The sequence below is a fragment of the Epinephelus fuscoguttatus genome, linkage group LG8 (assembly GCF_011397635.1).
Source record: "Epinephelus fuscoguttatus linkage group LG8, E.fuscoguttatus.final_Chr_v1".
In the NCBI taxonomy this organism is placed as follows: Eukaryota; Metazoa; Chordata; class Actinopteri; order Perciformes; family Serranidae; genus Epinephelus; species Epinephelus fuscoguttatus.
The window spans coordinates 22,884,875-22,900,835 of NC_064759.1; the positions used below are offsets into that span (position 1 = coordinate 22,884,875).

At 39.8% G+C, this 15,961-nt stretch overlaps 3 protein-coding genes across 4 annotated transcripts; all 3 read left to right on the top strand.

The window, feature by feature from the left end:
- Nucleotides 1–7: 7 nt before the first annotated feature.
- LOC125893438 (speriolin-like protein) lies at nucleotides 8–4,819 on the top strand. Its single transcript, XM_049584113.1, has 5 exons — nucleotides 8–177; nucleotides 2,224–2,421; nucleotides 2,508–2,632; nucleotides 2,799–3,254; nucleotides 4,752–4,819. The coding sequence occupies exons 1-4, from the start codon at nucleotides 18–20 to the stop codon at nucleotides 3,129–3,131; spliced, it is 816 nt and encodes a 271-aa protein (XP_049440070.1). The 5' UTR covers nucleotides 8–17; the 3' UTR covers nucleotides 3,132–3,254; nucleotides 4,752–4,819.
- Nucleotides 4,820–5,806: 987 nt separating this feature from the next.
- On the top strand, nucleotides 5,807–11,132 carry smpd5 (sphingomyelin phosphodiesterase 5). 2 transcript variants are annotated; one of them, XM_049583815.1, is made up of 9 exons: nucleotides 5,807–6,021; nucleotides 7,415–8,136; nucleotides 8,272–8,652; nucleotides 8,791–8,866; nucleotides 9,704–9,844; nucleotides 9,958–10,047; nucleotides 10,148–10,211; nucleotides 10,341–10,500; nucleotides 10,717–11,132. In XM_049583815.1, the coding sequence occupies exons 2-9, from the start codon at nucleotides 7,531–7,533 to the stop codon at nucleotides 10,822–10,824; spliced, it is 1,626 nt and encodes a 541-aa protein (XP_049439772.1). In that variant the 5' UTR covers nucleotides 5,807–6,021; nucleotides 7,415–7,530; the 3' UTR covers nucleotides 10,825–11,132. The 2 variants fall into 2 exon arrangements, with proteins under 2 accessions (XP_049439772.1, XP_049439771.1); XM_049583814.1 differs by having other exon boundaries at nucleotides 7,415–8,652.
- Nucleotides 11,133–11,236: 104 nt separating this feature from the next.
- malsu1 (mitochondrial assembly of ribosomal large subunit 1) lies at nucleotides 11,237–15,566 on the top strand. Its single transcript, XM_049583816.1, has 4 exons — nucleotides 11,237–11,708; nucleotides 13,213–13,388; nucleotides 13,479–13,560; nucleotides 13,678–15,566. Exons 1-4 carry the CDS (start codon nucleotides 11,387–11,389, stop codon nucleotides 13,830–13,832), a joined length of 735 nt encoding a protein of 244 aa, XP_049439773.1. The 5' UTR covers nucleotides 11,237–11,386; the 3' UTR covers nucleotides 13,833–15,566.
- The last annotated feature ends 395 nt before the right edge of the window (nucleotides 15,567–15,961 follow it).

Here is a 15,961-nt window from a genome sequence, read left to right on the forward strand (position 1 = left end):
TAACTGGGAGCCCCATAATGGATCGGGAGCACACCGTTGTCGCCTTGCTGTCACGAAATGATCAACTCGTGCAGGAAAATGATGTGTTGAAGTCGGTGCTAGATGTAGTCAGGGAAAACAGAGACCTGAGAGTGAGGATGCAACGGCCCGACAACAGCGTTCGTGAGGAATTAGCAGGTATTGTGGTTGTTTTATCTGCCACTAGATGGCAGCAGAGTCGTCAGGGCGGTAGCAAAAGAATTAAGATATAATTAAAACGGCTTAAAATTGGGAGTTAAACCAGTGAAATGTTTGCATTGTAACATGTTACGGTATAATGTGTTACTTCAGGTTTCAGACAGGCATATTTCAAAGATGAAACTGTGAAAATGTGTTTCCTGGCTATACAATTAAGCAATCTCACACTCGAGCTCGTGATGTTATATTCGTATATCGTCACGGCTGTGATTTGGTCATAGGAAGACAATCACAGCCGTGATGATATACGAGTATAACATCACGAGCTCGAATGTGATATTGCTTTTATACAACAGTTCAACAGTTAAATAAGCAAGGCTGATAGTTCCTGAATAGTTCCTTCAGGACTCCGCTGTCACCGTTGCTATGTAACGCAGACATGGTGCGCCAGGCACTTACTCTTTATACACATTTATCTGCACATTTCCATTAATTGTGCAGCCGGTGAAATAAGTCTCTGGTGACTGCATGGTGGACTGTCGCTTCACAGGCACAGCCGACTCTGCCTTCTGATCTGATAGTATGTTGCTCCATCGTTTCCTGCTCTACATGGATGGCTTCCAGTAGCTTTTTATCAAGCTCTAAGACCGGCAAGACAAAAGGTATATTTTAGGGCCCGACTCCTAATTAGAAGACTAACTTTACACATAGGCTACGTTAAAACAACATCATACCTGTGCCCACTCACTGTCATGATCTCCCTAGCTTCAAGACCCGCATCTGACAGCTTCTGTATGGCAGTCGCCCTGAGGCTGTGATTGGTGTAGATAGCTGTTGTCCTGGCCTCTTTACACATCTTTGGCAGCACCTGTGCGAGTGAGTTTATTCCAAGCGGAGCTTTAGTGTGCCAGATATTGTCTGTGTGAGCTGCTGTCATCCTGGGCTTCAGATAAAGGGCATTTGCATCTGGTGGAAGTTTGTTTAAATACTTTTCCAGGGATGCAACTCAACTGCTGACCTAACTGACACTAACCGTCAGTTTTGATTTGATTGTTGATTGCAATCAGCTGTGAGGCGGAGTGATACATACACAGTGAAATAACCGTGATGTTGTACTCCAATATCGTCACGGTTTTACTGTCTCTCGACCAATCACATTGCAGGGCCGGAACTAACTGTTGTATAATTAGAAATGTTTTTGACAATATATTCTGATTTTACAAGATGAAATCACTTTTTGAATTTTTATTATATTTTCTTATTGGTAGTGGATTTTAAAGTATCTTCATAATGACAAAATTCAAACCACAAAGTAGCCTGTACATGCATATAATCAAATCAGTCACTCAATTTGAATTGAAACATATAATTATACAGGTTGTAATTTAAGTGAAATGTCTTCAATTTGTGCATCAAAGCTTAAATAGATCAGGAATACAAATAATTTCCATTTTTGTAAAACTTAAGGGTAATTCACAATTATGTAATGAATGTACTGGTGATTCTGCTGTCAGTGTCAGTAAATCTTCCAGTCATCTTGGTCTGTGAAGGATTTCAAAATTAAATTCTTTACTTTGGTTGGTTATACAGAATTTAAGTTGTGTAAAAACTTGCTATTTTTGATATCGATGCCATGCTGAGCATTGCAACAACAGCTACCTCTCTGGCTGTACCATCATCAAGAGGGCCTCTTATTTTCTTAACACACTGGCATTGCCTTCTTGTATGTTCTGATTGTCACTCACTTTGTCATGTATCTTTATCAGTAAAACAGACCAAAAATAATTTCATCATGAGTATGAGTTTCAAATTGCTACATACAGTTTATTTAAATTATTAAAAGTAACAAAAGGACAAACAAAAAGAGATCAGAATAGAAGACATTAATCACAGAAATATACAATGAAATAAATAAAGGGACATTTCAGTTTTCACCAGGTGTTCTCAAGTAAAATTAGGTTAAGCCTTCTGATAAATGTATTTGTTAAGAACCGATTTAAATGATAGAATAATTCACTTATAATGACTTTAATAATTTGCTCTCAGGAAAACGTCTATTCAGTCTGTGGCACGACACCCTCACCGAGAGACAATTCAGAAAAGACTTGCAACAAACCACGGTCAGAGACGAACAGCGGACCTCATCACCTGTCGACTTCAAGTCTTTCATCCAAAACTCAGTGCACATAGATGAGGGCGCAGAGTCTCAATGTTGCCGGGTGGACCCAGCTCATGAGGTCAAAGGTCAGTGATGCCTGACATGCAGAAACTTTAGAGCAGTAACAGCACTGTTGCCAAAAAGAAACTTTAATTCAATTGTTTCATGGCAGGTCCAGACAGGCTGCTGGGAGAGATTGCCTTCCAGCTGGACAGAAGGATCCTGTTCTATATTTTCCAGGGCCAGAGGAGACTGTACGGCTTCACACTGCTCAACATCCCGTCTAAGATCATAGAGGTTAGAAAGAAAGATTTTTCTCTCAACAAACTGGTTGTGTGACTTCGCAGTGCACAAGAAATCTACCATGACTTCTACCATTATCAGTTAATGTACAAATATAGTACGGACCATAACATCCTGCTTCCTCAGAAGGAAGTCACAAGCTTTTCCTCCTTTCTTGCAGGTGAGTACCCATCCACTGACAGGGAAGGTAGATGAAGGCTATCGGCTTCATCTCACTCAGAGGCATGTTGACCTCACGGAGAGGTTGAACCAGCTTGGGTACAAACCGACACTTCATCCTCCTTTCATTGAGCTGATTGTCAACACCTACGGGATCCTGAATGAGAGGCCTATCCAGTACAGCACCCAGGCAACCAACTACAATAATCCAGACTTTTTGAGGACGCTGATAGAGACCACAGCGCCGACAAAACTTCAGAAGGACCTGCTGCTTGTGCTCGACTGCCTCTGCAAAATGGCCGAGATGGATGGAAAGCCTCTCCTTCTCTGGTAGACACAAGCGTATCCAAGGACCAGCGATGCTTAAGCTGCCCACAAACTGGAAATAAAGAGCGATGAATAATACAGCATAATAAATGTTGTGTTTCTATGATTTGCTGCACTCATTTTATAGATGGTAATGCCAAAATACATTTGCTTATTTATATACACTTTGCAAATATGCACAGTGAGACTTAACAGCCAGTTTTATTGAAGCCACAAAGACATTAAGTATTCAGTCACTCTTAAACTGATTTAATGTTCAAACAAAAAGGACATCATGTTAAAGGACATCTTAGAGTGGTTTGTTATTTCAACCAATATTCAATAATACACTGTGGCAGTATTGGTACTGTCTAGTATTCATATCAGCCTGTGAAAGATTGATGCCTGCTAAGCATAAAGGGCGTAGTGGACTGTATTCACCAAGCCATGGATCATGAGATAAGTGAGTTTGTCACGCCTAATAATCAAACTGCATTGCCATATTGTTTCAGTTCATGTGGGCGGCAATTCAGACATCTGGAACCAGGCTGTTATGGACATCCATTTAGTCAAATTGCTTTTTAATTGAGATGAGTCGAGGGTTGGAGTAATATCACTTGGGGGACTAAAAGCTACCATCAGGAGTTGGTCAAGGGCCTTCCCACTCTCTCACTCTAATATCTAATTGTTCTGGCAGGTGATGTAGTGCTTATTACTCATTTATTTATCAGCAGTAACATTACTGTAGGCTACACATGCTGGAACATACTGTGGGGTAAAAAATCCTTCCTCAGGCCAGCTGCATTAGATTTTTTACTCACACTGGTTGTGTTTCTAATAAAGATGATACAGTTAGTCAGAGTTTAGTATGAAAAAGGGTTTACTGTGAGTCTTCAAAAATTACATACAAAACTGAGCTGATCCCAGGAGCAGACTGTCTAAGTATTGCATTCATCTTTTATGCTGCTCTCATTCCCCTCCCATCGTGGGCCCAGCTGAAAAAGCTCTTCTACCCTTATGCTCTCTGATTTATTTTCCCTCCTCTTGCCACCATTATTTCTTCATATTCTGTGTACCAGCCTGTTCCTGATACCGTTGTTACTCATCTTTGTAACATCATGACATCACCCGAGTACAGATGGGAAATGCATACACCATCATCTTTTAGCTCACATCGAGGGTAACAATCAGCTACATGATTACTCAAAATTAGTAAATATATCCACAATAGCTTGCTACACAGTGTACTTTATGCACATGTTGCCTGTTGGTTAATACTTAACTTACAGGTTATTGGCAAGGAATCAGTGGTGAAGGTTGTATTCAGTTCCTTTGTTTAAGTAAAAGTACTGATATCACACTGTGAAAATACTCTGTTACAAGTAAAAGTCCTGCATTGAAAGTGTTACTTCAGTAAAAGTCAGTAGGTTTAATCAGGAAAAATGCACTTACAGTATTAAAAGTAAAAGTACACAATGCAGCAAAAAATAAATAAATAAATAAAAAAATCTAAAAAACACCCCAAAGAAACTCAAAATTCCTAAAAAAACAAAAACAAAAACAAAAAAAAACATATATTTGTCAAGGAAATAGCTGCCAATTAATTTTCTGTCAGTTGCCTTATTTATTAATTGTCTAATTGTTTCAGTTTACAGGCTATTGGCAGGTTATTGGCAAGAAATCGGTGATGGAGGAGGTATTCAGTTCCTTTGCAACGTAAGTACTGATACCACACTCAGAAATACTCTGTTACAAGTAAAAGTCCTGTACTGAAAATGTTACTTATGTAAATGTAAGTAACTTAAATCAGGAAAATGTGATTAAGCATTAATAGTAAAAGTACCCAATTCATAAAATAAAATAAAATAAGATGAAATAAAATAAAATTAAATTAAATTAAAACACCCACAAAACTCTAAATTATTAAAAAAAAAAGGGATTTAGTTGTCAAGGACACAGTTGCCAGCAATTTTCTGTCAGCTGTTGGGTACTTAAACTCATGACAAAACATATTTTAGAAACTTGTGTGTTTTATGCAAAATCCTAATTTATAAAGTAACTTGCAACTAAATATTTCAGCTACATGTAGCCTAGTGAATTAAAAAGTACATTATTCCCTACTGACATCTAATGGAGTAAAAGTAAAAAGTGGCATGAAAAAAAGAGACTCAAGTAAAGTACAAGTTAAATACAGATCTTGTATAAAAATACTTAGTTGCATTTCTCCACTGCAGAAAATTAAGAATATTTTTGCTAAAACAAGCAAAAAAAAAGAAGGTGAAAATGTATTTTGCTTGCAGCTGTGTTGATGTTGAAGGTCACAGGCTGACTGTAGTCATATTTAGCAGGGTACATTATGAATGAAAAGGACTAAAATTGTTCTGTTTTCTCATCTTAAAACAGATCATTGTTTTTCATTGTGTGTTCTATATCATATGGCACTGTGTCTTGTACTGTTCTGTTTTCCATTTGTTTTGTGACTGTTTGGGACCCCCTTGAAAACGAGATGATTCATTTCAATGGGTTTATCTTAATATAATAAATGTCTATATACCTCCTTAGTTTTAATAACCATCCTTCTCAACAGTGGGTCAAATTTTAATGCCCTGCAACAAGTCTCCTCAGGTAAGGTCACGTGCCAGCTGGGCCGGGCACCATGACAACGCCATTAGGGTGTGGCTTAATAAAGCCAGTGTGATGAGCGCACAGATGAGCCGCTGAGAGCAGAGTGGCAGAGTGGGGTGATGTTCAAGGGAACTACTTGATTGAATTGATTATGCGTGTTGACGATAGAAACTGATAAGTTCCCTTGAACATGTGACAACCTCATGAATAAATCAATGTAATACAACAGACAAACCAGTCGGCTGCTCGTCGCATGGGTTCGCCAGACGGACTGTCCCAGTTTTCGGGCTAAGGTAAGACCATCTGTGCTGCTGCCACGTTAGCCGAGGAGCTAGCTACGCAACAGGACAGGTGACAGCTTGTATTTGCGATATCTAAAATGCACTTAGACTGTATAAAGCGTGTATTAGGTGTGAGACTTGAATAGCCAAGCGCTACAAAGATACAGCAACGTTGTGTGGTTGTGAACACCGGCGTTTATGTAGTTTTGAAAGTGTTTCTGAGCGGTTTAATAAGTGAAACTGTTAGCTTAGCATGTTACCTGCACACTATGAACCATGACGGAGACCCACCTAACCAACCTGTATGAGTGTCCACTGACCAGGTGCATAGGCACAGAAAGCTCGCATCCCTTCACAGTACAACACTAAAAGTTATGGTAGCCTTCTTTGAATGGGGTGTTTGTGTGTTTAATCGGGGTATAGGGGGGGTTGCAACTTCCTGGTTGTGTCTGTTGTATTTTTTTTCCAGTTATACCTCAGGAGCCAGAGACCAAAGTTTGCAATGGGAGTGAACGCTTGATTGCAACATACCAGTGTTTTAAAGGGCAAACCCACCTTTTAATAGTGTTTACATTAAGATCTGATCTCTCAGTGTAACATGTAGAGCAGGCTTGTCAAACTCATTTTAGTTCATGGGCCACAAATTGTTCAATTTGAACTAAAGATGGCTGTACTAATGAAACCATAGATAATCACCTATTAATAACAACACCTAAACTTTCTCTTTCTGTCAGTTTAAAGAACTACCAGTAGATTCTGAAAACGTGCATCCATTTACAAAATACATGATGCACAGCCTGATATTTGTTAGGCAAAATGAGTTCAGTTTCAGCAACATGTCTTAGTCATTCTGGCTGGATTGGACCCTTTGGTGGGCCGGTTCTGGCCTGTGGGCTGTATGTTGGACACCCCGGAAGAGTATCCATACTCTTTGAACTGATGTCATTGTATCAAACGTTTTAAAATTAGTACAAAATTAGAGAAAATATCTGTGTAAGGTTTTTACATTGACACACCCAATGACTTTTGATTGTATAACCAATCTGTAAATACACACAAGGTGTGGTGTTGGGCTCATATCGCCAGTGGCTAGTGGCAGCAGATGGTGACAGCTGGATTATAGGCGGTTTACACCATGATTTTCTCTCTGCCTCCTCAAATGTGATCATGATGCATTACATAAGCATGCAGTAAGCCAGCCTGGTCTTTCCTCTGAATCTGACTGTATTGCATTCATGGCAGTGCTGCTGTTGGTTGCTACATGTTTCCCACATCGGCATGTTCAAACATGAAGTCAGTGTGAGAATGGCAGCCAATTATTCCTGAGAATCCACAATCTAAATGTTTATACAGGATATAAGAATAGAACCATGTCATAACATTTGATTTCTGTCTCCTGTCTTAGTGTGCAGTGGGGCCAGTGAGAGACTGCACTGGAATGAGGCCAGAAAGGGAATCTGGCTAGAACGGGAAGTCTCGATGTTACTCATCCTGAGTGTTGCTTAGAAAAGGGGCAGAGGCATGGCCCTGGAGGCGTCTCCATTTCCTAATGGGTGTGTTGCAGGCATCCATGCTGTGGGATGGGCATTCATCGTGCCTTGCTTCTGGTTTCTTGATCGCCTCATTGCTGTGTGCAAGTCCACCACACTGGAGCAAACCCAGCGACTGGAGCAGGAATGCTACCTCCACCCCCTCAAGGTCTTCTTCGGCGCCATTATCTTCTTCATTCTTTTTCTCGCCACAGCCCCCTTGGCCTTCCTGGGATTTATACTCTGGGCACCTCTTCAGGCCTGCCGCAGGCCCTTTCACTACCACAGAGAGACACCGTCCTCATCAGAGGAGGAGACACACAGGGGCTTTGAACTGTCAGGAAAGGCGTCATTTGGCTTTGCAACAGCCAACCTGTGTCTGTTGCCTGACAGCCTGGCTCGTTTCAACAACCTGGGGCACACCCAGCGCAGGGCAACCACCATTGGTCAGCACATTGTGCAGGGTGTGTGTCGACCCCATATCCGCATCTTTGTTGACTCCCCCAGCAGCTGTGGGACTCTCAGCCCCTCCAACAGCATACTCCCCGCAGTTAACTCATCTACATATGGGGCTACAGACAGACAAGCACAGCCCCCAGTGAGTCATCATTCCGATTCAGCTGACGTACATGTGTCAGTCCAAAAGTCCAATAGTCACGTGGTCTCTGTGCCCTGTGATGATACAGAAGAGCCCTCAACTGACTTACATTCTCCCCTTTTCAATTCCAATCAGAACTCCAACCAGCAGGGCCGAGCAGGTCACCGGAGTGCTCCCCGAGCTTTGCTTTCCCAGGGTCTCCGCCAGCAGGATGACGTGCCCTGGGAAGTGTCGTCACTGTTTCCAGCCAATGTGGACATACTATGCCTTGAAGAGGTGTTTGATAAGAGGGCGGCACAGAAACTCACCCAAGCACTTAGACCTGTATTTGGACACATATTGTATGATATTGGTGTGTATGCCTGCCAGCCACCATGCGGATGCTCCTCTTTCAAGTTCTTCAACAGTGGAATGTTCCTAGCCAGCCGATTTCCTCTGCTCGAGGCTCAGTACCACTGCTTTCCCAACAGCCGCGGGGAAGATGCACTGGCTGCTAAAGGCCTCCTTTCTGCTAAGGTACCTTGCTTAACATCTTTTATTAAGCCACTATCATTGGTGCGGTTGTCCTTTTTGTGTTGTGCAATTCATTACTAATACTTTTGTTACAGTATGAACACAGTGATAGATATAATGTCTGTTTTTTTTAATGTTCAGGTGCTCATCGGGCAGAATCAGAAACAGAAGAACGTGGTTGGCTATTTTAACTGCACACATCTTCATGCACCAGAAGGCAAGTCAAATTTTCTGGTTGGGTCTGCTCAGGCTGGGGTTGTCAAAAGTATCGATACTCTGAAAAGTATTGATACTCAAACGCTGTATCCGGATACAATACTAATTTACAAAAGTATCGATACTAACAGTGCACGCCACCTCAGCGCCTGTCGGGTGTGCGTGACGGGTCCGACACAGCACGCTGCAGACGGCAGCTGAGCAGCTGGTGTCGCCAGCATCAAACTAAAATATAACTTCTAACGTTAATGTGGGAGCTAAGCAGAAAACTTTATCAGTCATGCCCATCTGTAACATTAATAGACAATGTTAGTTTAACAGGACAACACAATTATGTGTGTCTGAAAAGTTATGTTAACTGTAAAGTCACAGATTGAAGCTGAAAAAACGTTTGGTTTCTCCCGTAACCCCTGGTTCTCTGATCACATAGTGAGGTAGAAACAGGAGCATCCTGAGCCTAAACTACCAACTCTATTTGATCAGCAATGAAAATATGGTGCCAGTTCACCAGAAGCACAGAAAATAAACAGGGCTGTAGATAAATACATTTGTATGGCCAGATCTTGTTTCTAGTTGTTATTTATTTTGGGGGGATTTTTTGTTGTTATCATTGATGTTACTGTTCTGATCTTTATTTCAAAAATGACATGCCTCTTCATTTTTTGCTGCTGTATCAAAAATGGTATCGAGTATTGAATATTTTCCTGGGTATCGATATCGGGTTTGAAATTTTAGTATCGTGACAACCCTAGCTCAGGATAACTCAAACTTTGGCCTTTTTATTTTGGATAAAGATAGGCTAGGTCTGTGATAACTGGTCTGTGTTATCTTTAATCAGGTGAAGGGGAAATTCGTTGTGAGCAGCTGAACATGATTACCAAGTGGATCGGCGATTTTCAAGCTGCCAACAAACTGCCTGACGAGGATGTTGCTTTTGATGTGCTCTGTGGAGACTTCAACTTTGACAACTGCTCGCCTGGTGTGTTTCTGACAATTTTCCATTATTTTGTTACATTAATTTTAATTTTTGCTAAAAAAGTCTTTACTTAAAAGTTTTTATGTATTAATATGTTTCTTTTTTTTTTTGGCTAGATGATAACCTGGAACAGAATCACTGTCTGTTTGAGGAATACAGAGATCCTTGCAGGGCAGGGCCTGGAAAAGATAAGCCCTGGGTCATTGGTGCGTGCCATTGTAAAACCAGTAGACCACAGTAAATATTGCATACACACAAGACAAATAATGACAATTAATTGGATATTTTATTGGTTTACATCTAAAGGTACTCTTCTGGAGCAGCCCACGTTGTATGAAGATGACATAAACACCCCAGAAAATCTACAAAGGTACACCAAGTCTCACCTTCCTAAACCTGTGTAGCACAGCACTGCTAATGTGACCTGACCAGGCTCCTCACTCACTGTTTTTTCAATGAAGCTGACAATCCCCTCTGTCTTCTTTGCGTATCTGTGTAGGACTTTGGAGAGAGAGGAGCTAAGAAAGCGGTACATCTCCCCTCCTGTTCCCGCAGAGGGCTCCCCATTGGTTTACCCTGAGGCCGGTCAGCCGTGGATTGGACGTCGGATCGACTACATCCTGTACCGTGAAAACTCCATTTCAAAGCACTTCCGGACAGTATGTGACCCTGTGTGTTTTTACTCTTTCCTCTTCTCCAGTGCTTCTGTCTCCTTGAAGTACCAATTCACTTTTAGATGCCACAAATAAAGCATGAAACAATACAGACAGTGCTTACAGAAAATGCCTTCAAACAACAAGTTAGCCTTCATTAAGAAGCATAAAGCAACATAAACACTTTGTCTCCACTCTTGTGCTCTTTTTGTCTCCATCCAGGAAATCGAAGAGGTTACCTTTATAACCCAGCTGGCTGGCCTTACGGACCATATTCCTGTGGGCTTGAGACTGAATATAACTATGGACTGTGAGAGTGGGGATCAATGACGAACACAGTGAACACAGCATTGTGTACAAAGGGAACAAAATGGACATTGCTCTGATGTATCTATCTTGGGGCACAACAATGTTTTATTGACATACATGAATTTGTGATTTCTATGACAATGTACTGACCAATTAGATTATACCTCAGGTGGAATTAATATGGATTTATTGAAATATTATGATGTTTTCACTTTTATACATTGGGCCACTCCATGGCCAAAGGTGTTGATTTTATAAAACAATATATTTTTAGGATTCTCAATTTTTTTCCTACAGAAATGTATGTAAAGAATAAATTTTATACCGTGTCTCTTGCTTTTAATTTGCCATAATTTATGAGCTGCATTTTTTTGACTGCATGTTTAATGCTGTGAGGTCAGTACTCTTTGTAATCGATGGGGGTGCTATTCATTCATGTCAGGCAAAGCACAGATACCAACGAAGAAGCCGTGCGAGCCAATCACAAGCCAAGGACGAGAGAGCATTTCCTGTTTTTAGCTTTTTAGCATTTGGTGAACTCGTGGACTTACAGCTGTAGTACTGTGATGTTGTACAAGGTAAAATGAATATTCTCGGTCGCTGTAAGAAACTGGTTTCACCAGTTTATAAAAGCAGAGTTTTACTGGAACAAGCTGGTGTTTTTAGAAGCGTCTGCTCGGTGTCCGAAGCTCGGTGTGACGGTTTATGTTTACCTCGACGGTTTACAGCAAATGTGTCGTCCTGTCAGCACTGGCATCATGTTTCCACCTGTCACTTAAACACAAAAAGATTTTATTCAGAGGTGTGTAGTGAAAACAGTAATTCAAAGATGAGCGCTGGCGTGTTTGAAGAGGAATCGCAGGTGATAGACGGTGACCTCAGGGATAGCAGTGCCCCGAGACAAAGTAAGTAACGTTTGTGTAACGGTAAGAGAATGTTACAACGATAAGGCCTTAATAGTCCTAAAAATCTTAAATTTTAATCTACGAGGTCCTCAACATTTTATCTAATTCAATTTATCCATTTTTTTTAAATTTCTTTTTGTGAAAATGAGTGACGCCTTTTTAAGGAAAAGTTCACATTCCCTATGTTACAAATCTTTAAAAAACTATAATACTGTCATTTTACTTCATAGTTGCACTCACCTGTTGGCATAACGTAGATTGACTTAACTCACTCTAATAACCATATTCCTACATAACACCTACCTCTGCACAAAACCACATACATAATGTTTGCCTGCAATGCTTACATCAGTTTGAAATTCTTTATTAGGAACAAGTACAAATATCTGTCCTAAATTTGGTTACAAGGTGTCTTGAAAAGCATGAAATTTAACTGTGTCATATTTGTAGACATCCTGATCGATACACCAAATACAGTTGTTTTTATCATTGAGTTATCTGAAGTAATTTTAAAGGGAAAAATGCAGAGATTTGATTTCTCAGTTTGTTATAAGGGGAGACAAGTTCATTTCCTCATCTTAGATTATAGTAAATTGAAAAAGAGCTTAAAAATTAATAAATGGTTTGGTAAGTCACTTGACCTTATTGAATTAATCAACAAACGTTCTTTTAATTAATTAATAATTTAAGTAAGTAATTTCCATGAACCATATGTGATGGTAAACTGAATAATAATTTATTTTACACAAACAAATGGACAAAACAAGATATTGTAACATGTCACTTTGGGGTTTCGAAACTGTGTTGGGCATTTTCATTGGTTTCTTGCATTTTAATAGATAAAATGATTAATTAAGTAATTGAAAAATATTGGCAGATCAATCTGTGATGAGAATAATAGTTTGTAGCAACCCTAAATTGAATAGCTTTAGATTTTAATTTCGTTGAACAATGCAAAAAATGTCAGACATCAGCCTGGGCTCTGGGAAATTGTTATGATTGCAACTTTGATCATTTATATTATTGATTAATTGGTGATTTTTTTCCCCCAAAATAAATTGATTAATCATTTTGCCTGTAAAATGTCCAAAAATAGTGTATCAAATTTTCCCAGAGCCCAAGGTTCTGTCTTCAAAAAGCTTGTTTTGTTATACTAACAGTCTAAAATGAATGATATTTAGTTTAGTAACATATAAGTAAACAAGCAAATCCTCACATTTGAGAAGCTGGGACTTTTCTGTTTGAAAAATTAAGTGATTAATCATTTCATTTTGGAACTGTGACAGGCTTCTTCAAAACAATTAACCCGGTGGATAATGGAAAATTGTTAGTTGCAGCCCTAGTTACTGTAATGGATGAGGTCCCTTGGTTATCCTGCATTGCTTTACTTATTGTATGTGATAGTATTTCTCTGTTTTACCACCTACCATGCAATGAGTAAAAATATATAGACTGTAGCATTTACATGTTGTAATGTAAATGTTTCACCCTTTTTTTTGTCCAGGATCTCCTGAGACGTTCAATCTGGATGTGCTGGTGTCTCTCCTTCGTCAGGAAAATGCGGTAGATATCTGTGTGATTAAAGTACCGGAACAGATCAAATACACAGAGTACTTCATTGTTGTCAGCGGCGTATCACCAAGACACCTCCGTGCAATGGCACTTTATGCCATCAAAACGGTAACTTGAATTCTTTTTCCCGTTGTCCTATGTTGATATGTGCAACCTGTGTTTGTTTTTATAAACTTATATGATTTGTTCTTCCTCCAGTACAAGTTCCTGAAGAAAGATAGAGCTCCAAATGTCAGGATTGAAGGAAAGGATTCAGAGGACTGGATGTGTATTGACTTTGGTATGTTAGAAATCCCATCTTCCAATGCCCAAACATAGACAGTTACATAGATATATAAACTGATGTTTGTTTATAGAGTTACCGGTGATGTTCACTTGCTGCTCCTCTCTGTCTCAGGGAATATGGTGGTCCACTTCATGCTACCAGAGCAGAGAGAACTGTATGAATTGGAGAAACTTTGGACTCTCCGCATGTATGATGAGCAGCTGAAGAGCATTCCCCCTGAGAAGCTACCAGAAGACTTCATATATGATGCTGAAGTCACAAAGTGACAAATCATCTAAGCTGTGCATGGACTTTACAACTTCTTTGTGACTTTGGACGCATCCTTTTCTATCCCTGTGAGTAGAAGCAAGAGATGTTTTTGGACAGAAACCACATTTTTTTGTTTGGAATTGACAGAATTTAAGTGGGCTGCCCTCTCACACAATAGCTATACTGTAGGAATCACTAGTTTCATTATGATGCAGTAATATATCAATTCTTTGGACAACGACCCAATATTTCCTGATATTACAAAAGACCTGTTTCCACCAAACACTTCTGGTATGGTACCTTTGGAACCAAAAGTAACTCTTCAGACATGGTACCTAGACCCTAGTGTTTCCACCACAAACCGTACTCTTAAATGTGGGCGAGGTTGTTGTCACTCACTGTTCCGTCCAGCACTCACTGTATTTCCTCCTTTATCAGTCTGCACCTCAATATTTGTCCACAGAACGAGGTTGCACACCACCATTTGTCTAACAAAATAGAACAGGCTGCAGTGAGAGTCTCCATGGTATATTAAAAATAGCGGGTTTGTGCAGCTCAGGGGTTTAGTGTTGCCTTAGGAACAACGGCTCTGCCATGCCTTTTTTTTTCCGAGTGAGGATTAGAATATATGCAGTTCACATAATATATATTACATAATAAGTAATATATATTGTTAAACACTTGAGGATCCACTTATTACTAAAAGTTTATGTCATCAAAGAGAGGATCAAAACTAAAGTAATGGTCAGCGTTGTCACAAATTTAAGGTGTACTGATGGGATCACGTCATCACCTCATACACTGAGTAACATTACAACTAAACGTTCCACCTTAAAAGTTGCCAGCAGTTGGTCCAATGAATAAAGTTTTTTTTTTTGTCTTCAACTGCTGTGAGAGGCAGCAAAACATCCTTTCATTTTATAGTTACAGTTTACTAATATATGTGAGGCTCTCCATGGTTTGACTAGTGGTTACATGAGCTTCAAAACCAGCCACAACTCTGAGCAGAGGGACCTTGTGCTATTGACCAATCAGCGGACTGCATTGTTCACAGCTCCACCTTTTAGCACCGGATCTGTGTGCTAGGTACCCCAACAGAGGATTGACCAAAAATGGGGACTGTATGGAACGGTTCCATTGGTACCATCCACAAATTTCCACAGTGGAAATGGGAAAAAAAAGTGTACTGAACTGAACTGAACCGTACTGCTTGGTGGAAACGGGGCTAAAGTCTGCCACAATGAGATTTCGATTCAGTTCAGGGCCCTGCAATCCATACAAGACAATATCAGCAAATATCCTTGTTGAAGTACAAGTATTAATCCATCCTTGGGTGCTTGCCATTGTCTGCTTGGCCCCAGGCCGCTAGCACCGCTTGAATTTTTAGGTAGGAGGTTTGCTTGGACGGAGATGGTTACACAGACGTTCCTTGGGAATTTCTAAATAAAGGTGTTTCTTAAAGATGACAATATGTATTGATGTTTTCACTTTGCAATGATAATAATGTAATCGTTTAACATCGATATCGATACATTGATTCAATGTATTGTTATATCCCCAGGAATCACTGCCCCCATTATATTGATTAATTGTACACATCTTTCTTTTTCATATTATTTGACCATCAGAGGGTATCAGGAGGTATTTGTAAAGTAACATTGCTTATTTGTGAATGATTTTTGAGCCTGCTGCTGAAAATGTGCACATCTTTAACATATTTTCAAGGTTATAAATAAATTATTTTAATACCAGTCTTGATATTTTTTAATTAATCTCTAAATATTTCCCTGAATTGTTAGAGTACTCACGAATTTTACATAATTATTCAAGCTGTAATAATCATGGCAAAGAATGGTTCCTGCTCTTTTTTTGTTAGACCGACTGACCTAAAAATGTGGAGAAAAGGAATAACATCTCATGAAAAGGAAATAGTACCAGAGCTTCAAAGTTGTTATGAAACACATTACTACGTAAGTGCACTCTCACCTTCCCTCTATGTTTCCCATTCACTGAGCTGTTGTCTGCAAAGAGCTTGTATTATAAACATTTTTGTCAAAGAATTGATTTTGTGGGGTCACCAAAACATCATTCTAGTTGGTGCTTTCAACCAAATCAAACAGGCTGATTGCTTCTCTGGGGAAAAGAG